This window comes from Epinephelus fuscoguttatus, linkage group LG1 (genome assembly GCF_011397635.1).
Source record: "Epinephelus fuscoguttatus linkage group LG1, E.fuscoguttatus.final_Chr_v1".
NCBI classification, from domain to species: domain Eukaryota; kingdom Metazoa; phylum Chordata; class Actinopteri; order Perciformes; family Serranidae; genus Epinephelus; species Epinephelus fuscoguttatus.
In genome coordinates, this window is record NC_064752.1 from 50136140 (window position 1) to 50159147 (window position 23008).

General features: G+C 41.7%; 1 protein-coding gene across 2 annotated transcripts in view; it reads right to left on the minus strand.

Annotated features, from left to right (window-relative positions):
* Positions 1 to 9381: 9381 nt before the first annotated feature.
* Positions 9382 to 23008, minus strand: part of cfap57 (cilia and flagella associated protein 57) — a 54560-nt gene continuing 40933 nt past the window's right edge. The window contains exons 19-21 of one of the 2 annotated variants that reach the window (XM_049570094.1): positions 12552 to 12686; positions 12230 to 12373; positions 9382 to 9898 (exon numbers count right to left, since the gene is read on the minus strand). In XM_049570094.1, coding sequence (XP_049426051.1) covers positions 9734 to 9898; positions 12230 to 12373; positions 12552 to 12686 — 444 coding nt within the window. In that variant the 3' untranslated portion in view covers positions 9382 to 9733. The remainder of the gene's footprint in view (positions 9899 to 12229; positions 12374 to 12551; positions 12687 to 23008) is intronic. The other variant, XM_049570012.1, reaches the window with a different exon arrangement.

The following is a 23008-nucleotide window of genomic DNA, read 5'->3' on the forward strand; positions in this document are numbered from 1 at the left end:
TCAGCATAAATCAGATCTTGAGCATTGGTTTATGTTACTGAAATAATGGTGTACTGCTTTCCCCTACCAAAAAAAAAAAATCTCGTAACTGTATTAATATCACTGATTCTGGCCCTGTATTACTTGGTATCTGACCAAAACCAAATTTTGTGGTATCAACCACCCATACCAACCAACATGCACATTCTGCGTCTACGTGAGAGGGAATAACTCTCTATACTAGCAGGCGGCAGGAGTCCCTCTATTTGTCTTACAAAAACAGAAACCGGAAGAACCAGGAGATTGCTGTGGATCAATCAATCAATCAATCAATCAATCAATCAATCAATTTATTTGTAAAGCCCAGTATCACAAATCACAATTTGCCTCAGAAGGCTTTACAGCATACCAGGGTCCCTACACATTTGGAATTTCAAAATTCCATACTTTTCCATACCCTAATTTCCAGACTTCTCAGTGTTGTTGTTTTTTTTTTTTTTAGAGAATATGGGACATCTGAGTAAATCTATCAGTGTATCATATTTCACATCATATTTAATTATTCTTAATAGGCGATTGTAACCAAGTACCATAATGGCATGCAAATAAAAACTCAGGTAAGTTCAATGTCTGGGCTGAGGCAAAAAGGTTGGGACTCTGGGTGCAGGCGATGCAGTAACGAGATGTCTGCGTTTTTGTCTTTCATGCGGCTCAGAATCGCCTTCTCCCCCATGTTGGTGATGTCAAACGATTTCACACAAAGCTTGCATCTAGCTCTGTGTGTGAATTGGGAATCCTTGGCGAACCAGTATTTATATACGGTATTGTCAAGCCATCTATCCAAAAACTTGCATCTACCCATTGTGAACCATGTGAAACTCGTCTTCTTGTCGAAGGTGCAGTGTTGGAGTGAAACTTGATACCTGGGGACTGGAGGAGGGTCATGGGGCAGCAGACTGGACATACCACTTGTCAATCAGGTAAAAGGGGTGGTATGTTTTCTGTAGTCTCGCCACCAGACAATCAGAGATCTCTGCCTTCTGATAGTCTGGGGACACTCCTTTGTAAAGTGTGTTTAACACACCGGCGAAAATGGCCGGCAACAAAGCAACGGCTCTTGCATTTTTGAAAAGGACACGCCTTCTCGGAAATGTGCGCTCCCCTTTTCTCGTCCGCAAGGAAACAAACACACAGAGAGCTTGAAAATGGATGCCGAGAGATTTAACTCCGTTTTATCAAATGTGTGCTCATCCGTGAAGAAAATATTTTTTCCAGCGGATGTCTTAGTTACAACATTATTGAGCTAACTGGAGTGGTTTCATGTCGTATCTGACAACGGGAGGCTTTTAACAGATGACGTCCTCATGTTAGCTTTGCTGCTGCTGTTAGCTGACCCTGTCAGCTGCAGCCACTGATGCTTTCTAGACATCGTGATTTCCTAAAACTGAATAAATACCACACATAGCAACACAAAACTGCTTTGCTAGCTCAATCATGTTGTAACTAAAATATCTGCTGGAAAAGATTTTTTTTTTCACGGACCGTTTAATGCGAGTCATGTCCTGTTACTGACATGCAGTAACAGGACATGAGTGTTAGCAAAGGAGAGAGAAGGTGCTCGGTGTATTATAGGAGGTCCCCCAGCAGACTAGGCCTGAGTCAGCCTAACTAGGGACTGGTACAAGGCAAGCCTGAGCCAGCCCTAACTATATTAGGTCGGATTTTTTCATTCCTTTTTCTGAACACATTATGTATTGACTACTCTCAGGATGGAAGGACCATTTCACCCAATATAACAAGAAGTGTTTCTGAACAGGATTACCAACTATAACTTTAAATGTGGAGACGGTGTCTGCCTCCCGGACCACAACAGGAAGATGATTCCACAGGAGAGGAGCCTTAAAACACCAGTTTTAAGATCACTGCATTGGCTCCCTGTGTGTTTCAGGATCGATTTTAAGGTTCTTTTATTAGTTTTTAAATGTCTTAACGGTCTTGGGCCATCTTATTTATCTGACCTGCTTTTATCATATCAACCCTCGCGGATCCTGAGGTCCTCCGGCACTGGCCTTTTAATTGTTCCAAAAGTCAGAACAAAAACCCACGGGGAGGCTGCATTCAGCCATTATGGCCCTCACTTGTGGAATAGCCTGCCGGAGAACATCAGGACTGCAGAGACTGTTGATGTTTTTAAAAGGAGACTCAAGACTCACCTTTTTAGTTTGGCTTTTAACTGATTTCTTTTACAATTTTAATTCTTCTATTATATGTTATTTTAATTTCTAATGCTTTTAAATGATTTATTTTTAAATCTTTATGTATTTTATTATTATTAAATTTCTAAATCTTCATTTATTTATTTATTATTAATATTATTTTAATCTTTAAATCTTTAATTTTTTCTAAATCCTTCTCAATCCATCTCATACTTGTTTTATCTTATCCTATTGCCTTTTAGTCTTTTAGTTTTTAGCTCCAGTGTATTTGTGGTAGTTTTCCTTATAGATCTTGCACTTTGTGCGACAATATGGTAAAAACTGACAAATTCCACGATCCGCATACTGGAAAGGAATATAACATTAGATCTCTGATTACCTGTAACACATCTTATGTCATTTACTTACTGTTTTGCCCATGTACTATATTGGTCAGACAGCCCGCAAATTAAAAATCAGGCTGAATGAACATAGAAGCAGCATTAAACGGGCCGACATGACATCCCCTGTAGCACACCACTTCTGTGAACATGGACACAGGGTTAAAGATCTCAAATGTATCGGCATTGAGAAGGCGGCGTTGAACTGCAGAGGTGGCGACCAGGAAAAAAGACTGTTACAATGAGAATGTGCCTGGATCCACAAACTAAAAACTCTGTTTCCATCCAGCATGAACAAGGATTTCAATATGTGCCCTTTTTTGTAACAGTTGACACAAACTTGCCTCCATGTTTCTCTCCATCCATGTCATTAAAAGAAATTGAAAAAATTAAAAATGAAATCTTGTTTAGGAAATTCTGATAGATTTTTCGAAGATTGGTTTTTCTGAATACAAAGTACATCTGACATGTAGCGTTTCCCAGACGGGTTACACAGTTGTATTTATTGATGAAGCCAGAAGAAAGTAATCAATTAACTAAACTCCATAACTGCCTTAAAGACATAAAAACCTGGATGAGCACCAATTTCCTGATGTTAAATTCAGACAGAACTGAAGTTATTGTTCTTGGCCCCAAACAACTCAGAGACTCTTTATCTGATGACATAGTTTCTCTAGATGGCATTGCTCTGGCCTCTAGCACTACTGTAAGAAACCTCGGAGTAATATTTGATCAAGATTTGTCTTTTAATTCTCATTTAAAACAAACCTCACAGACTGCATTTTTTCATCTGCATAATATTGCGAAAATTAGGCCTATCCTGACCCGAAAAGATGCAGAAAAATTGGTCCATGCTTTTGTTACCTCAAGGCTGGATTACTGTAACTCTCTATTATCAGGTAGCTCTAGTAAGTCCTTAAAAACTCTCCAGCTAATTCAGAATGCAGCAGCACGTGTACTAACAGGAACTAAGAAACAAGATCATATTTCTCCTGTTTTAGCTTCTCTGCACTGGCTCCCTGTAAAATCCAGAATTGAATTTAAAATCCTACTGTTAACTTATAAAGCTCTAAATGGTCAAGCTCTGTCATATCTTAGAGAGCTCACAGTGCCTTATTATCCCACCAGATCTCTGCGCTCTGAGAATGCAGGGTTACGCCGGATTTCCACTGGATGCGTGTCCATTGCGGAATGGCAGCGCTGGTTATCCGCTGCGTGCTCCGCCGTCCATCAGTACCCATCGGCTGCGTTTGCTGTGTGGTGCGGTGCAGCTCCACCGGAAGACATCTCGGTGCACTGCCATGATTAATATCTCCTCGTCCATGGTGTTCACGGGGTGAAATGACGTCTGAAAACCTCTGACTTGTTGACTTCAGGCCTGCCTCTGCCCATTATGTAGTTTTTAAGGTGTAGTGCAGGGAAATATGATCCGCCGTGAACACAATGTACTTTATTTTGAAAATTAACCGGATGTTTTATTGTGTTTCTGTGCACAACTTCTTGCCCTGCACGATCTCCTCTGTGCTGAATTGCTGCGTTGTGCTCCGGCGTCCGGCAAAAATAGAAGTCCTGCGTATCTGTTGCGGAGGGCTCCGTAGTGCCGGAGCTGAGACGGAGCTGGAACGCAGCAAAGCCGCAGCTGGTGGAAACACACACATTGACTAGAATGGAATCCTATCGGCTCCGCTGCTGTGCCAGAGCGCAGACGCAACCAACACACATCTGGTGGAAATTGGCCTTTACTCGTGGTCCCTAAAGTTTCCAAAAGTAGATCAGGAGCCAGAGCCTTCAGCTATCAGGCTCCTCTCCTGTGGAATCATCTTCCTGTTACGGTCCGGGAGGCAGACACCGTCTTCACATTTAAAACTAGACTTCAGACTTTCCTCTTTGATAAAGCTTATAGTTAGGGCTGGCTCAGGCCTGCCTTGTACCAGCCCCTAGTTAGGCTGACTTAGGCCTAGGCAGCCGGAGGACCCCCTATAATACACTGGGCACCTTCTCTCCTTCTCTCTCTCTCTCTCTCTCTCTTGTATCCTATTACTGCATCTTGCTAACTCGGCCATTCTGGATGTCACTAACTCGGCTTCTTCTCCGGAGCCTTTGTGCTCCACTGTCTCTCAGATTAACTCATATCACAGCGGTGCCTGGACAGCGTGACGTGTGTGGTTGTGCTGCTGCCGTGGTCCTGCCAGATGCCTCCTGCTGCTGCCATCATTAGTCAGTCATACTTCTACTGTTATTATACACATATGACTATTGTCACACATGTATACTGCCAGATATTAATATATACTTTCAACATATTGTACCACAGTAGCCAGAATTATAACTATAATATTATTACTTTCATTAATGTTGTTGTAAGCTACTGTCATTACCTGCATATATCTCTCTCTCTCTCTCTCTCTCTCTCTCTCTCTCTCTCTCTCTCTCTCTCTCTCTCTCTCTCTCTCTCTCTCTCTCTCTCTCATTGTGTCATACGGATTACTGTTAATTTATTATGCTGATCTGTTCTGTACGACATCTATTGCACGTCTGTCCATCCTGGAAGAGGGATCCCTCCTCAGTTGCTCTTCCTGAGGTTTCTACCGTTTTTTTCCCCCGTTAAAGGGTTTTTTTGGGTTTTTCCTTATCCGCTGTGAGGGTCCAAAGGACAGAGGGATGTTGTATGCTGTAACGCCCTGTGAGGCAAATTGTGATTTGTGATATTGGGCTTTATAAATAAAATTGATTGATTGATTGATTGATTGACATGGAGTCTATGTTGGGAACCGTAGTATGTCCAAATTGTGATCAACTGTTATATACTTTTGGAGACTTTAGGGACCACGAGTAACCCTGCATTCTCAGAGCGCAGTGTTCTGGTGTGATAATATGGCACCATGAGCTCTCTAAGATATGACGGAGCCTGACCATTTAAAGCTTTGTATGTTAGGAGAAGAATTTTAAATTCAATTCTGGATTTTACAGGGAGCCAGTGCAGAGAAGCCAAAACAGGAGAAATATGATCTCGTTTCTTAGTTCCTGTTAGTACACGTGCTGCTGCATTCTGAATTAGCTGGAGAGTTTTTAAAGACTTATCAGAGCTACCTGATAATAGGGAGTTACAGTAATCCAGCCTTGAGGTAACAAAAGCGTGGACCAATTTTTCTGCATCTTTTTGGGTCAGGATAGGCCTAATTTTAGTAATAATACACAGATGAAAAAACGCAGTCCATGAGGTTTGTTTTAAATGGGAATTAAAAGACAAATCTTGGTCAAATATTACTCAGAGGTTTCTTACAGTAGTGCTGGAGGCCAGAGTAATGCCATCTAGAGAAACTATATCGAAATTGGTGCTCATCCAGGTTTTTATGTCTTTAAGGCATTTTTGAAGTTTAGTAAATTCATCAGTTTCTTCTGGCTTTATCAGTAAATACAATTGTGTATCATCCGCATAACAATGGAAATTTATAGAGTGATTTCTAATGATGTTACCTAAAGGAAGCATATATAGAGTAAATAGGATTAGTCCAAGCACAGAACCTTGTGGAACTTCAAAACAAACTTTAGTACATAGAGATGATTCATCATTAACATGAACAAACTGAAAACGATCAGATAAATAAGATTTAAACCAGCTTAGTGCAGAACCTTTTAGGCCAATTAAATGTTCCAGTCTCTGTAGCAGAGTTTGATTGTCAGTTGTGTCAAACGCTGCACTAAGATCTAATAAAACAAGTAGAGAGACAAGTCCTTAGTCTGAAGCAATCAAAAGATCATTTGTAATTTTAACTAGTGCTGTCTCAGTGCTATGATGCACTCTGAATCCTGACTGAAATTCCTCAAATAAATTATTATCATGGAGAAAATCACACAGCTGGTCTGCGACTACTTTCTTAAGGATCTTTGAAAGAAAGGGAAGTTTAGATATTGGTCTATAGTTGGCTAACACCTCTGGATCAAGGGAGGGCTTTCTACAAGAGGTTTAATTACAGCTACCTTAAAGGACTGTGGTACATAGCCTGTTAATGAAGACATATTGATCATGTCTAATAAGTGTGTGTTCACTCTAAAGGTAAAAATCCAGTCCAATAAATTAGATTATTTTGAAGAAAAGTTTGCAGGTTGTGTGAGTTTATGGACATATAAACACATTTATTGTGCTTTTATTTTTAAAACTTTTACAGATGTTTTTGTTAGGAAGTGAAACACTGCATTAATGTAAGTGTGTGTGTGTGTGTGTGTGGGGGGGGGGTGTCACTTAAGTATAACTATGCAAAAGTTTATACTTCCTGCAATTATAATCCATTTAATTATATTATATTTCCACATGTATTTTGTATTTTTTGGCTGAAGAAAATGCCCTCTATGAGAAAAGTAAAGTCAAACTGTCACACCTCGTCTTGTTAGTTAGTTACTTTTTGTTCTCACGTTTATCTTTGTTGTTTTATTTTGAAACTCACCTGTTGTCTCATTTCAGGTCCTTCACTTCCTGCCCTCGTGTTTTCCCACCTGTGTGATTACCTGCCCCGCCCCTAATGTGTTGCACCTGTGTCTCATTGTCTCCCCTCCCTGTAGAGTATTTAGCCTGCTTGTTTTCTCCCCTCTGTGCCAGTTCGTCTTGTTTCTTTGTGACAGCATTCCAGCGTTTTTTTCCTTGTGAGTCTTCAGTGTTTTTTGACCAATAGCTACCCTTTTTTGACCCTGCTTTTGCCTGCCGTCTCTGTACCTTTGCCTCCGCTGTTTGACCTCCTGTGTACCGACTTTGGCAAGATTAAAGGACAAGTCTGTGTTTTCCACTGTGCACGAGTCTGCTTTTGAGTCCCTGCGTATGTCAGTCTTTACACAAACATTGACTGAAGACATTACTGTGTGATATTAAATCTTAAGATCAAATCGGGAGTAAACAAATCTTGTACTACTTTAATCATATATTGGTCAAATTCTGTGCAGAACTGAAATAGTGTAGAGTATATGGCTATCAACTCTCAGTTTTCCAGGTTTAGGAATCCCAGTATGCAGAAATAATTGTGAACAAAAACCCAATAACAGCAATGTTCCTTTTTCCCCTCACCAAAATGTGGTGTAAAATTGGAGTGTTACTTGGCCCCCTTTCTGACAAGACAGCTTAACATGGTTGGTACCAATGGATGCCTTATGTCTACTAGTTTAATATGATACCAGTGTATTCGCTGTAGCTTTAAACCTGAGCCCAATACAGCAGGTTTTATTTGCTAGAAATTAGTCTGCCTTACTACTCACCATCTCGGCGCTGCTGCTTCTTCGCATCTAATTTTTTTTGTTTTTACCAGATATTTGCTCATTTTCTTGTTCTCTTTGTACCCTGGCTTTTCTTTTAAGAGCACCTGATTTTTGGTGAGGCATTCTGACTTAGCTGGTCAGGCTGAAATCAGCCTCTCTTACATTAGCAGCACTTTGCACAGTGTGCATCGGACCCCCTGTGAGATGGACTGAACCATTTCATAATACCTGCAGGGGTGGGAGTATCAACTGGCACATTGAAATGTGTTTTCATTATAAAAATACATTAATTCATCATGTAAATACATATAACTGGTATTGTTAGTTATAAGTCAGTAAGTACACTTTTGTATTTGATCCAATTTAAAAGGTCAACCATAGACCTTTTCATGGGCTTCCACTTGCCCTTGGGCCGGGGTCATCTGTACCCCGTTTTTTGTTTTTCAGTGTGCAGACACAGTGGAAGAGTGGCAGCAAGTCGCCGATAGATTCCAGGCTCAGTAGAGTTCCCAAACTGCCTAGATTTCTGGATGAGAAGCACGTCAATATTAGCTCCTCACATTTAACTGGATCAACATTCTGCAATCATAAGCATACATTTTCCATAGCTGTAGATGTTGGTTGCAACGGGCAGATTTCAGATGGCTTATTGTTTGTTGAAAGCTCACTGCGAGATGACCCGGAGAGTAGGACATCCAACATCCCTCTACCTGCACTTCAGCGACCCAGATTAGAACATCCAAGAACACAGAATTGAAACCATAAAATATCTCCATACTGCTTGTCCGTAGTGATCCAAGTGTCCTGAAGCCCTGACATAGAAAGTTGTTTGGAAAAACGTCATTTGAACTGTTTTTAGCCTCATTGTAGCCTGTAGCTCTAACTGCCTCTGTGTACACTGCGCTGACGTGTGTGCGCTTGCGTGAGACTGTGAGACATCGGCACCGCCTTCATGTGTGTTCACGTGCTTTCGCTGGTCCCGCGCGCAAGCGCACACGTCAGCGCAGTGTACACAGAAGCAGTTAGAGCTACAGGCTACAATGTGGCTAAAAACAGTTCAAATGACGTTTTTCCAAACAACTTTTTATGTCAGGGCTTCAGGACACTTGGCTTGTCTGTTTTCAACATGGCAGTGGGGCCATAAACTTTCTCAATTTGCAGCTAAACAGTACGCTAAAATATGTTTCTGAAAAGATCTGAGGTGGGAAATAGGCAATGCAGTAACAGAACCTTGATTCATACTTGTCAGCTCTGCCTAGTTTGACAGTTTGACCGCAGCTCAGGAGCAGTGATTAACATGATCGACGGCTGTGATAGAGACTCCTCAGCTCCTTAGATTTTTCTGTGAGCTGTGACAGATTCTAGCAAATGCCATTAGAAGCACTGGGGGTGTGAGGAGGAACCAGGTTCATTTTTTTTCCACAGATTACGTTTCATGTACTATTTAGTGACAATTTCAGCAATATGACAAAGTTATTTTAAAAAGTTACCAACTGTAGCTTGCTTGCTTAAGGGTTAATCCCTAAATGATGGTTACACTCATGTGTTTGATGTATATTCATAAATACTGTATTACTTTGACATGTTCATGTCGACTTTGGCCATTCAAACTGGATCAGTCTTTGTTAGATGGGTTTATATCAACTATAATAAAGAAAAAGTTAAAATGCACAACTGTTTTAGGTCTGAAGGAGTCCAATGACTGGACTCTAGAAAACTAAACTGAACACACAAAACTGCTGCTGGAGGCCATGTCAGGTATTCATGGTGAATAAACAGGAACAATGGTTTTAATAGAAATATATTTAATAATGCCTTAATGGTGAATTTGTGATTAAGTTTCTCGCTGCAGGGCTACCATGGCTCCTGGTGGAGGAGGTGGGTTACTCTCAGAGATTTCTGTTTTTTAGTTTCTCAGTTGACGTCTTCATGTTTGGGCTCCTGTTTCTCTGTGATAGGATGTGACTTGTTGGACTTCTTGAATGCGGCCAGCTGAGTTTTATAATCTTTGACCTGAGTCTTCACCAAATGCAGCTCCTTCCGCAGTTCATTGATTTCCGTAATCAGAGTCACGTTCTCCTGCAGAGTGGACAACAATCACTGTTAAAGCCCAGGCACACCAAACTGTTGTCAGAAAACTAGCGGCAATGAGAGCGCCTTGCTGCATCTCCTCTTGTCACCATGTTTCAGCCAAAAAGTTGCACATGAACACACTGAACCGACAGCCAACAGGAGTGTATGCTCTGCACCTGCGTGAGAGAAAATAACTCCCCACACCAGCAGTCAGCCCTCTGTAATGGTCATTCAAAAAGGGAAAGTGGAAGACTGTCATGATGCTAGTTAGCCAGTAAGCATATTAACAACACAATCCAATGTTGTAAGAACAGAGTATATTTACTGTGCACCAGTGGACAATAACACAAACCATCTGGAAACGTTTCTGATTAAGAGCCCAATGGCTAAAGAAAAATAATCTGAATCTAAAGTTTGTTTTGGTCTCACTGCCTCTTGACTTTATCTCTTTATTTACATTAGCCCCTTTTCCACCAACATTTCCAGGAACTTTTATTACCAGGAATTTGTTTACCTGGTAATCTGTGTGGTTTGCGTTTCCACCGCACCTCAAGGTTCCGGAAAATGTATTCAAATTAGCGTGATGACGTAGATGATTCGGCGTGTGCACTTTTCACAGATAAAATCACAAAGTGCTTTACAGCAAGAATAAAAAGCAATAAAATACAGACAGAGACAACACAGAAAACACACAACAGCACAGAAAACAGATAAAGTCACAGAGGCCCCAAAACATCATCAATAAAATGCTGGTGTAGAGAGAAGGGGCTGTTTGTCTCAGCTAGTAGCTAAGTTTAAAAGTATTTTAAGATAAGTGTCAAACTAAGTTAGTCTACATACAGACAGCTGTCATTTGAGCTTATGAGTAACAATCCGCTATCAGCAGAACTAGTGTGTTGTCCTTGTGTAAGACATGACACTAGTGTCAGTGAATGAGAGACTGCGGACAGAGCATATTGAATATCACTGTCTACATGTTTACATCTTCATGCTTGCTGAACACATGTATTGATAAAGTGCTGGCCTCTTACTCGCTAAGGTTTAATGTCACTTACAGTAACGAATGTAGCTCCTTTCAACTGGAGTCATTTTTGAGTTATCTTCACTTTGTTTCCACCACGGCTGCTCGGCTGTTCACCGGTTACCATGTCGCGTCAGTGGATGTGTGTGTGTGTGTGTGTGTGCGTGTGGAGGAGTTCGGCGCACAGAGCACAGAGGAGAACCCATACCGTTAGCGCTTATCATTACTACGGTCTTTGACAATGTAATTTAGTACTGGGTTTCGGTACCCATCCTTCATCAAAACACAAACGAAGTGGAGCTTGTAGAAATGAAATAAAGTTTGCAGCCACAGACACACTGACACAGAAGTGCGGAATGCTGTGTGTGTGTTCCACCAATCAGCATTCTTCAGCAAACAGTCCTGCCCCTCAAGAAGTCTGGGTAATCTCAAAGTCCTACTCCCCTACTAGGTACCAGGGAAAGTCCCTACCGGAAGTCACAGCGGAAGTTAGAAGAAGAAGAAGAAGAAGAAGACGAAGAAGACGAAGAAGACGAAGAAGACGAAGAAGACGAAGAAGACGAAGAAGAAGAAGGAGGAGAAGAAGAAGGAGAAGGAGGAGAAGAAGAAGAAGGAGAAGAAGGAGAAGAAGAAGAAGAAGGAGAAGAAGAAGAAGAAGAAGAAGAAGAAGGAGAAGAAGAAGAAGAAGAAGGAGAAGAAGGAGAAGAAGAAGAAGAAGAAGAAGAAGAAGAAGAAGAAGAAGAAGAAGAAGAAGAAGAAGGAGAAGAAGAAGAAGAAGAAGAAGAAGAAGAAGAAGAAGAAGAAGAAGGAGAAGAAGAAGGAGAAGAAGAAGAAGAAGAAGGAGAAGAAGAAGAAGAAGAAGAAGGAGAAGAAGAAGAAGAAGAAGAAGGAGAAGAAGGAGAAGGAGAAGAAGAAGAAGAAGAAGAAGAAGAAGAAGAAGAAGAAGAAGAAGAAGACGAAGAAGAAGAAGAAGAAGAAGAAGAAGAAGAAGAAGAAGAAGAAGAAGAAGAAGAAATGCTGAATCGGCAGAAAAAAGGCCAACTAGCCCCGATAAGGGCCAGTGGTGCTGGACACTGAGGCAGCAGATGCTCACCAACAGCCTAACTTTGACTGATGGCTGACCGTTGGTTTGGTGTGTCAGGGCTTTTAGAATATCATGTCTTCAGTAAAACTGTGCTCAGGATTCAGGATTACATCACAGGAAGAAGAAACACTGAATGATTGTTCCAAAAATTCTAATAAGAAAAATAAGACCTGGATTCCTGATGACTAGTCAGAGGAAATGTCCATGCAGTGTTGTCTGTTGTAGAATTTACCTTCATGATCTTGACATAGGCTTTGTCATGTTCCTCAGCAGATCTAGCCAACCTTGTCCTTAGAGTATTAACAGTCCTCTGCAGGTCATCAGGCTGGCGAGAGAAAGCCCTCTCAGTGTGTTCGTTTACACTGCTTTTCTCCACCTTGGAAAAGGCACACACACGGTTTGTAACTTCTCCACATTTCTTACGCTGTGTAAATTACGAGTCTTAATAAGGCTGGAATTAACCCTGCGCTGTTACAGTGTTAGATTGTTTGTGTGATGAATTCTCAGTATCCAGTGAGCTCTAAGGGATCTACTACACTATATGGACCACCCACCCTATCAGTCTGCTGCACATAGATGGCATAGATGGTCTGCACACTTTCCTTCAGTTTCTTCGGCTCCTGGATGAAGCTAACACTGTTATGGAGATCTGACTTGAGCCGCTGAAGATGTGTCTCCAGATCTTTCACCTGGACACAAAAAACATGTCATATTATGCCCAACTGTACAGGAAAAGGATTATTGGTTGCTTTTACTGTACCTGCTCTCCATACTGGAAATACAGAGATCACTTCTTAAAGCAATTTCAGGTTTGTGAAAAAATAATTAGTAAAGTACAGCTGAAGCTAATATGAGGCAGCAGCACTTTGTGTTACTGTCCTTTTGCCACACCTCAGCAAGAAAACAAATGGGGTCCAAACAGTGACTGCTACTGGAGCCCCGTTGTTTGTTTTTTTTTGCTCTGATTCTTCTTCTTTTTCTCTACTGAAAGTGTTTATGAAGCAAAAACTGTAGGACAAATACTCACCAAAATTGGCAGGTGGGTTGTAAATTCCACCCATTACTCAGGCACACAGAAATGGCATTCACTGAACTCAAGGTGGCATTGTAACAATCAAGTTTACATTTTTGCCATTATCTCGAGAGTGGCTTGGCTTAGGGTCAAAATTCTTTCACTGTATTAATCTATAAATTAATCTGCATCTTTGTTCTACTATAAAAATGTCATATTTTGCAAATGTTCTCAATTTTCTCTAAATCATACTTTTGCATACTCATCCCAGTCCATTGGTCAAATCATCCCAGAACTTTGGTAGAATCATCTGCAGACATTGCTGATCTAAAGCTATCAAATAAATTTCAACACATCAATCCATTTTGAAGTAATACATTTTCAAACATTTATCTTTAAGTTCAATTTTACATAAATGCTCATAAATCAAAAATGGCTTTAGCAATTGTAACCAAACTTGGTGCACATGTGCGGCTGCTTTGTCCGAGTCCGATTCTGCCACTAGAGGGTGCCACAAATGCAAAGAATTTGTGTTTGGAGAACTCGAGGAAAGAGGAGGCTTTCAGAGGACAGGTAAGCGAGGATACATGAGTACTGTATTGTGGAAGTATTTTACCGACCGACACACCCCCACTAATTGGATATCAGTTATTAATTGGACAGTGCAGCACAGCAGCTGATCAAACTGATCTGATACAACACCACATCACTGAAGTTTAATACCAGAGGGAAGAGAGATACAAGATAAAACTTAAAATGTATAACTCCCAAGTTTAATGATTCATTTGTTTTCTGATTCACCATCTCTTTAAAAATCCGAACAAGAAAACAAGTTTCATTTGTTAGAAAGTTTTGTCTCTTCAATCTGTTATCTGTTAATCCCTCATCAGATTTTATTACTGATACAATTAAATGCAGTGAGAGTCTCTCTGTCAGTAAGAAACACTTTCACATCAGTGATCGTCATTTCCATTAAGTTACACGTGAGGCTGATCATTCCTGAGCAAGGTTGATGAGTTACAGAATTTCAATTTTCCCTAAAACATTTGGCCTAATAAATCATTGACAGTGTTCAAAATACACCATAACGCAGGTTGTGGTGGTGTTTGTTAACAGAGAGAAAACACTGCTGCTCTGCTACTGATAACTGTATCTTTACCATATTTTTTATATATATATATATATATATATATATATATATATATATATATATATATATATATATATATATATATATATATATATTCTGTGTGCAGAGCAGAAACAAACTTTACTAAACGTTTCTATAGCTGTAAATAAAGCCTGTAAAGCCAACTGAAATCAGCTGTAATCAGCTGCTGCCATCGTCACAAACAGACATCACTTCATGTAATGTTTCAGAGGAAAAGACGTCTCATTTCTCTAAAGGCATATTTCCTTCTTTCTTCTCTCCTCTTATCTCGTCCTTGCATCTCTCCCCCGTGTCTTATGGGGGCGGGACTAAGACGCGAGGAAGAGAGACAAGTGAGGGAAACATGGATGCGAGATCAGGCATTGGGTCTTTTGTCAAGAAATTACCTGCACCTGGGTAGATCCCCTGTTTCCGCCCAGCTGCTGTGAAATCTTGTTGTTTAAAAGTTACCGCTGCTATTGTATTATTTTCCAAACCAAAATTCCAAGTCTCCTTTGACAAATATCCAATATATTCAATGCAAGTAAAAAGAATTTGATTCAATTCATATTTCATCTTGTCAAACCCACTATGACCCACAACAATCTGCTGTTTCCTCAGTAGCTGAGTGGTTAGGTGGTTGACCTGTAATGCTAAATGTTAAGAGTACAAATCTGCTCTTGCCATCCTGCAGGTGGTTTGAATCTTTGCATTTTCCAGGATAACTTTAGACACTTTTCACTTAGTACCGCTATTTTTGTATTGCTTCATGTTAAGTCAAGTCAAGTCAAGTCAAAGTTTATTTATAAAGCACATATAAAAAAGAATCTCAGTTGACCAAAGTGCTGTACAGTTGCTAAGATACAATATAAATAATCAAGAACAAATATAGTAATAAATAAAACAGCAAAAAGAAATCAATTTAGAACAAAGTTATAATAAAAGAGAAAGTAAGAAAGAAAGAGCCAAGAATACTCGCCTAGCATGAATTGAACGCCAAGGAGAAAAGATGGGTTTTCAGCAGAGTTTCAAAGTGCTCAAAAGATTGTGCAGCTCTAACCTGGAAAGGTAGGCTGTTCCACAGCTTTGGGGCCGCCACTGAGAAGGCTTGGTCCCCACAGGTAGAGAGCCTGGACCGAGGTACTTCCAAGAGCAACTGGTTTGACGACCTAAGTGCCCTGGTAGTGGTGTGAGGCTGAACAAGCTCTGATAAATAAGATGGTACCAAACCATTTAAACATTTAAAAACAATTAATAAAACTTTGAACTGGATCCTAAAATTAACGGGCAGCCAGTGCAAAGACGCAAGGACAGAACTAATGGGATCCCGCTTTTTCTTTCCAGTCAGCAGGCGGGCGGCTGCATTTTGGACTACCTGTAAACGGCACAGTGCTGACTGGTCGAGACCAACAAACAAAGAATTACAATAGTCTAAGCGTGATGTAACAAAGGTATGTATAACTCTCTCAAAATCATTTCTGGGAAGATATGCCTTTACTTTTGCTAATAGTCTCAACTGAAAAAAGTTCATTTTGACTATAGAGCTTATTTATTTGTCAAATCTAAAATCACTGTCTACACTGTCCCTTGCAAAAGGATGACAGTGAGACGTAAGGGTCCCAATGGCACTGTCATAGCCATCCAAGAGGTTTTGTTGGCAAAATAAAATTCTCAGTTTTATTTTTGTTCAAGGAGAGAAAGTTCACTTCTATCCAGGACAGGATGTCATTGATGCAGTCTAATAAAACCTGGACAGAGGCTCGATCATTTGTTTTTAATGGCAGATAGATTTGTACATCATCTGCAAAGCAATGAAACGAGACACTCAGTACGTTTACATGGAATTCCACTTTTAATCAGAATGAAAGGCCATTCCGATTAAAATTGGTCATGTAAACGGTCATTCCGATTGAAAATTATATCCGATTAAAGGGGGTGGTTTATTCAATCAATCAATTTTATTTATAAAGCCCAATATCACAAATCACAATTTGCCTCACAGGGCTTTACAGCATACGACATCCCTCTGTCCTTAAGACCCTCACAGCGGATAAGGAAAAACTCCTCCAAAAAAAACCCCCTTTAACGGGGAAAAAAAAACTATAGAAACCTCAGGAAGAGCAACTGAGGAGGGATCCCTCTTCCAGGACGGACAGACGTGCAATAGATGTCGTACAGAACAGATCAGCATAACAAATTAACAGTAATCCATATGACAGACAGACAGACAGACAGACAGAGAGACAGAGAGAGAGAGACAGAGACAGAGACAGAGAGAGAGACAGAGACAGAGACAGAGACAGAGACAGAGAGACAGAGACAGAGACAGAGAGACAGAGACAGAGACAGAGACAGAGACAGAGACAGAGAGACAGAGAGACAGAGAGACAGAGACACAGAGACAGAGACAGAGACAGAGAGAGAGAGAGTCCATGAAGATGAGCATGAACATGAGCTCCTGAATATTTTTGCTTTTTTGGATGTTTTAAAGTGAGATAAACTACTATTCTTCTAAGAGCCGGAAGAAAACAGAAGAGAAACCCGTTGTTTTTAAAAAAAAAATCTACCAAGAGGGAAAAAAAAAAACAGCAAAAACCTCAGAAAACAGTGATAGACTGGAAAACAACGGAACCAACTGCCAAACTGACAGTTAGCCTAACTGTCCAACCAGCAACAAAAAAAAGGTCAAGCAAAGAGGAGGAAAACAGCTGAAGACGCAAGTGAGTGAAACCATCAGAAAGAAAATATAACATTTAAAAAGAGGAAACAAAAAATTGCTGAACACTAAATAAACTTAAGCTAGCATAACACAGCTAGCTGTAAACAAGACCCTTAGCAACTGTTGCCAAGGAATTTAAATAGCAGCAGTTCAACAGCAGCAGAGCCTGATGGAGTCCACCAAAGGCTGTACAGAGGCTGTTCCTCTCCTCTATCCTCCTGATGTAACCAATGAGACTGCCAGGAAGGCATTTAAACAAAAACTGCTAAAAGAAAGACCAGAAACCCTGTTTTCTGATCTTTACAAGACCGGGGAGGTCAGCAACCTGATCCTCTTCACAGACCAGCCGCTAGCATGGCACTCTGCCATCAGTGCCCACTACCCCTCTGTCAAAAAAGAGGGGATCTGTAACGGCTGGAAAATAAAAATAAAAGAAGCAGAGGATTCAGATACTTTCATGATGACAGTAAACTTATACAAGAATGGGACTATCATAGTGCAGGGGAACCTCAAACTGTTTGAGATGGACTTCCTCCTTATAAAGGAAAGAGCCCAGCAGGAGAGATCTAGCTCCACTCACAGTTCCCAGGTCCCAGCTCCCAGCTGCCTAACTACTGAGCAGCCCCCTGAAGAGAAGGAGCCCACCAGCCCAGAGCAGGTCCAGGACCCCAGCTGAACCGCACCATCACCGAACTGAAGGTGAAATTCACAGAGCTGGAGAGAGAACTTGTACAACTGAGAGAGCTGATCAGCCAACAGCCATGCCAGCCCACCACAGCTCAGCCTGATCCCTGTACCATCAGCACAGAGCTGGGCATGCTGAGGCAGGACAGGGACAGCTGCAGGAGAGAGCTGAGCCTGCTCAGGACTGAGATCAGAGAGCTGCATCAGGACAGAGAGCAGCGTCAGCAGCACTGACAGCTCTGACAGATGAGGTGAAGGAGCTCAGAGGAGAGAGAGGAGCACAGGAAAGAACTTACCTCTCTCTCAAAGGAGGTGGAGGAGCTCAGAGGAGAGAGAGAGGAGCACAGGAGAGAACTTACCTCTCTGTCAAAGGAGGTGGAGGAGCTCAGAGGAGAGAGAGAGGAGCACAGCAGAGCACTCACCACTCTGTCAGAACAGCCTCAGGAGAGAGGTGGAGCTACACAGGACCTGGATGAAAAACTAGACCACAACCAGGACCCTGTGAGCAGCCAGGACCCACCAATCCAAGAACTTACCTCCACCCCCAGCTCCACATCCAGCCCACAGACCAGCACCTCCCCTCATTCCACCAGACCAGCACAACAGAGAGAGAAGACAGACATTGTCCTCCTCATCGACTCCAATGGAAAATTCCTTAATGAAAAGAAACTTTTCCCCACCCACAAAGTGGCTAAAATCTGGTGTCCAAACACCCACCAAGCCATAGACCTGCTGTCAGAGGAGCGGCTTGGATCTCCGAGTCACATCATCATCCACACTGGCACCAATGATCTGCGGAGCCAGCAGGAGAGGGTGTCAGAGTCACTCAAGAGAGTGACAGAGAAAGCCTCCACCACCTTCCCCAACAGCAGAGTGGTCATATCCACTCTGCTCCCAAGGAAAGACTTCCACCCTGACACCATCCACAGGATCAACAGCAGCCTGTCCAGAGACTGTGCACAGAGACCCAATGTCCACCTAGCCCACCACCCCACCCTGGACATCAGCTGTCTCTACGACCACGTCCATCTGTTTAAAAGCACAGTCCCCATCTTCGCCCAAACACTGAAAAGCGTCGCTCTCAACAGAGACCAATCCACGGCCCGCAGAAGGAGCGCATCAGCCCACAACCCCCACAGAACACCAAGACATCCTCAACCAACATCCAGACCAACACAATGGAGACAAGACCACCCTCAGCCCCACCCACATCATGTCCAAATCAGACCCCACAAAGGCAACCATGATCCCCCTCAAGCCAGACCACAGTCACTCCTGTCCCTAGGGGCCCCACCCCAACCACAGCGACAAGAGCCACACCCTGGCCCACTGAGTTATGCCCAGGTGGTCCGGAGAGCAGCAGAACCAACCTTAACCACCCCCCCACACAATGAACTGAGGGACATTCAGCAGATGCTCAGCCTGCTTTGCTCTCATCTGATTGGACAGGTACCACAATAGACACTGTATGAATTATTATTAGAGTATTTCTTGTGCTCATACAGTTTAAAAAAAAAAAAAAAGGACATTTACACTGTACATAAGTATTGATTATTTAATATACCAGTTATTGATTTGTTACCTTTTATAATATGTCATGTAGATACTCTTAAATTATTTTCTTTGACTTAGTAGTTTATCTCATTTTGATCACCAAATGCAGCCTTTTGAGTTTTAAATGAAATCTAAATCTTTTGTCATCTCTTGTTTGAATGTTCAGGGTCTGAGATCTTCTGCTCTTGGCCTTAAGAGCAGGACCTCAGACTTTATTAGAGAGTTAGAAAATGCAGATGTGTTTATATTGCAAGAGACTTGGTGTAGAGAGATGTCTCCACTGGTTGTCCCTCAGGCTACATAGAGATAATGTCCCCGTCCACCAAACTAAAGGGAGTAACACAAGGAAGGGATTCAGGGGAATGCTGATCTGGTATAAGGCAAACCTTGTACAATACATTGAATTAATCAAAAGGAGAATTTTCAATTTGGCTCAAAATCAAAAAAGACCTTATCACCACAGATAAAGATGTATTCCTGTGTGCAGCATATATCCCCCCATCACAATCCCCTTATTTTAATGAAGACAGTTTCTCCATTCTCGAAGATGAGATTAGTTACTTCCAGGCCCAGGGAAGTGTACTGATCTGTGGAGACCTGAATGCCAGGACTGGTACAGAACCAGACTTTATCAGCACACAGGGAGACAAACATATACCTGGTCAAGTCAGCATCCCCCTCCCTTCACAACCCCGCAGAAACAACTTTGACAAAACTGTCAATAAAAGTGGGCAGCAACTGTTACAACTCTGCCGAACATTGGGTCTGTACATGGTTAGCAGGTCGGCCGAGGGGACTCATTCGGTCTTTACACTCATAGCTCTCCTCTTGGCAACAGCACAGTAGACTATGGCATCACCGACCTAGACCCCTTCTACCTGAGAGCATTTACAGTCAGCCCCTTAACCCCCTTATCAGACCATAGTAAAATCACACTCTACATTAAAACGACAGCAAACGACCCTCACACAGTAGAACCCTGCAATCTGACCTACAGAAACCAACCTTATAAATGGACAAACAAAAGCAAAGACGAAATACCAGACAGCAATCAAAAATCCAGTCTTTCAATCCCATTTAGACTGTTTTCTTTCCACCTCGTATCCCCTCAATCAGGACGGCCTCAGACAGGCTGTACAGGACATCTACAACATATTTGACCATGTGGCAGACTTATCCAGTCTGAAAAAGCGCCAGCACCACAGACCAAAAGACCCGACCAATGACGAGTGGTTTGACACAGAATGCAGACAACTGAGAAAAACTCTCAGAAATGTGTCAAATCAAAAACACAGACAACCTGACAACCCTGAGCTCCGCCTCCAGTACTGGGAAACACTGAGAGTATACAGAAAAACACTCAGAACTAAAAAAGAACAGCATGTGAGGCATCAGTTACAAATAATTGAAGAGTCCATTGACTCCAATGACTTCTGGAAGAAATGGCACTCTTTCAGCAAACCACAAAAAGAAGAATTGGCTATTCAAAATGGTGACATCTGGAAAAATCACTTTGAAAGTCTGTATACTGCTGTTCCCCTGAATTCGGCCCAAAACAATCTCCTCAACAAATTACAAATTTTAGAATCAGTCATTAAAGACAACCAGAACCCCCTAGACTACCAAATTACTGAAGCAGAGCTGCTGGCTAAAATCCAGGCACTGCAGCCAAAGAAAGCCAGCGGTCCTGATGGCATTTTAAATGAAATGCTAAAATTTGATGACCGTAAATTTAACATTGCCATATTAAAATTATTTAACCTTATTCTGGGTGTCGGACATTTCCCTGACCTCTGGAGTGAAGGAATCATCACACCAATCTTTAAAAGTGGAAACAAATTCGACCCAAACAATTACCGAGGCATCTGTGTCAGCAGCAACCTGGGGAAGTTGTTCTGCAGCATCCTAAACAGCCGACTGCAAGACTTCCTCAGAGAACATGATGTCCTGAGCAAGAGCCAGATAGGATTCACACCCAAACATAGAACAGACCATATCTACACCCTTTACACCCTCATTAATAAAGACGTCCAGCAAAACAAGAGGAAAATCTTCTCTTGTTTTGTAGACTTCAAAAAAGCATTCGACTCAATTTGGCATGATGGACTGTTCTTAAAATTAATTGAGAAGGGTGTAGGGGGGAAGGTCTATGACATCATCAAAACCATGTACAGTCATATGAAATGTGCTGTTAAAATTAACAACATGGAAACAGATTTCTTCCCCCAGAGTAGAGGAGTAAAACAGGGCTGCAGTCTCAGTCCCACCCTCTTCAACATCTATATCGATGAATTGGCCAAATCACTAGAACTATCTGACATCCCTGGTCTCACTCTGTCTGACACACAGGTTAAATGCCTACTGTTTGCAGATGATCTCATATTGCTGGCTCCATCACATGAAGCACTACAACAGCAACTGGATCATCTGCAAACCTTCTGTCAGACCTGGGCCCTGACAGTTAATCTGGACAAAACCAAAATTATGATATTCCAGAAACGACCCAGGGGTCAGGGAAACCAAACCAGGTTTTTCCTGGGCTCTCATGAGGTGGAGCACACACACGACTATACATACTTAGGACTACACATCACGTCCACGGGAAACTTTAACCTGGCTGTTGATGATCTCAGAGAGAAGGGAAGAAGGGCTTTCTATGCTATAAAGAAATCTTCAAACATTAATATGCCCATTAGAATCTGGCTCAAAATATTCAAATCTATAATTGAACCAATTATTCTGTATGGTAGTGAGGTGTGGGGTCCTCTTGCAAATCAAGATTTTGAAAAATGGGACAAACACCCCATCGAAATCCTGCATACAGAGATTTGCAAGAGCATCCTCAGAGTGCACAGGAACACCCCCAACAACGGGTGCCGAGCTGAGCTAGGCCAATTCCCCCTTTTAATTAGAATTCAAAAAAGAGCCATCAAATTTTATAAACACCTTAAAACAAGTGACCCCAACTCCTACCACTACAAAGCTCTGCAATGCCAAGAGGAGAACATGGAGAAGAGCCCCCTCAGCCAGCTAGTCCTGAGGCTCAGCTCCTCTAACAACACAAGACCTCAGCACAGCCCTCACACAATCTGGACCCACCAAATTATAGAGAAACAAAAAGAACATTACATTAACTATTGGACATCGACCACAAAAACGCAAAGCAAACTTCAGTGTTATTTGGCTCTAAATAGACAGTACACGGTGGCAGAATATCTGAGCACCGTGACTGATGAGAAACTGAGGAAGACTTTGACCATGTACAGACTCAGTGACCACAGCTTGGCCATAGAGACGGGCAGACACAGGCAGACCTGGCTGCCCAGAGAGGACAGGTTGTGTGAGCTCTGTCCACACAGACAAGTGGAGACAGAGACACACTTCCTGTTGCACTGCAGCAAGTATGAACACATCAGAGCCGACTTCCTCTCAAAAATAAAACATAAAGTCACTGACTTTGATTCTCTGCCTGATCAAACTAAAATGCAACACATCCTTGGAGAGAACAGAGTCAGCAGCTTAGCAGCAGCAACATATGTCAGGTTATGCCAAAGCCTGAGGGACAACCATCACAACACCTGACACACCTGTCTATATTTACAGTCCTTGTAACTCACAATCTACATTTTTCTTTATTAATTTTTTTTTCTATATTATATATTGGTGTATTGTATTGTAGATTGGTGTATTTTGTATTATATATCATATATTTAATCTTTTTTTTATAGTTTTCTGACTTACTTTTATTATTGTACTTTATTTGTAAATTTTAATGTCTTTGGCAATATTGTTAATCTACAGTCATGCCAATAAAGCTTATTGAATTGGAGGGGGGGGGGGGGGAGAGAGAGAGAGAGAGAGAGAGAGAGAGAGAGACTCTCATTCACACTCA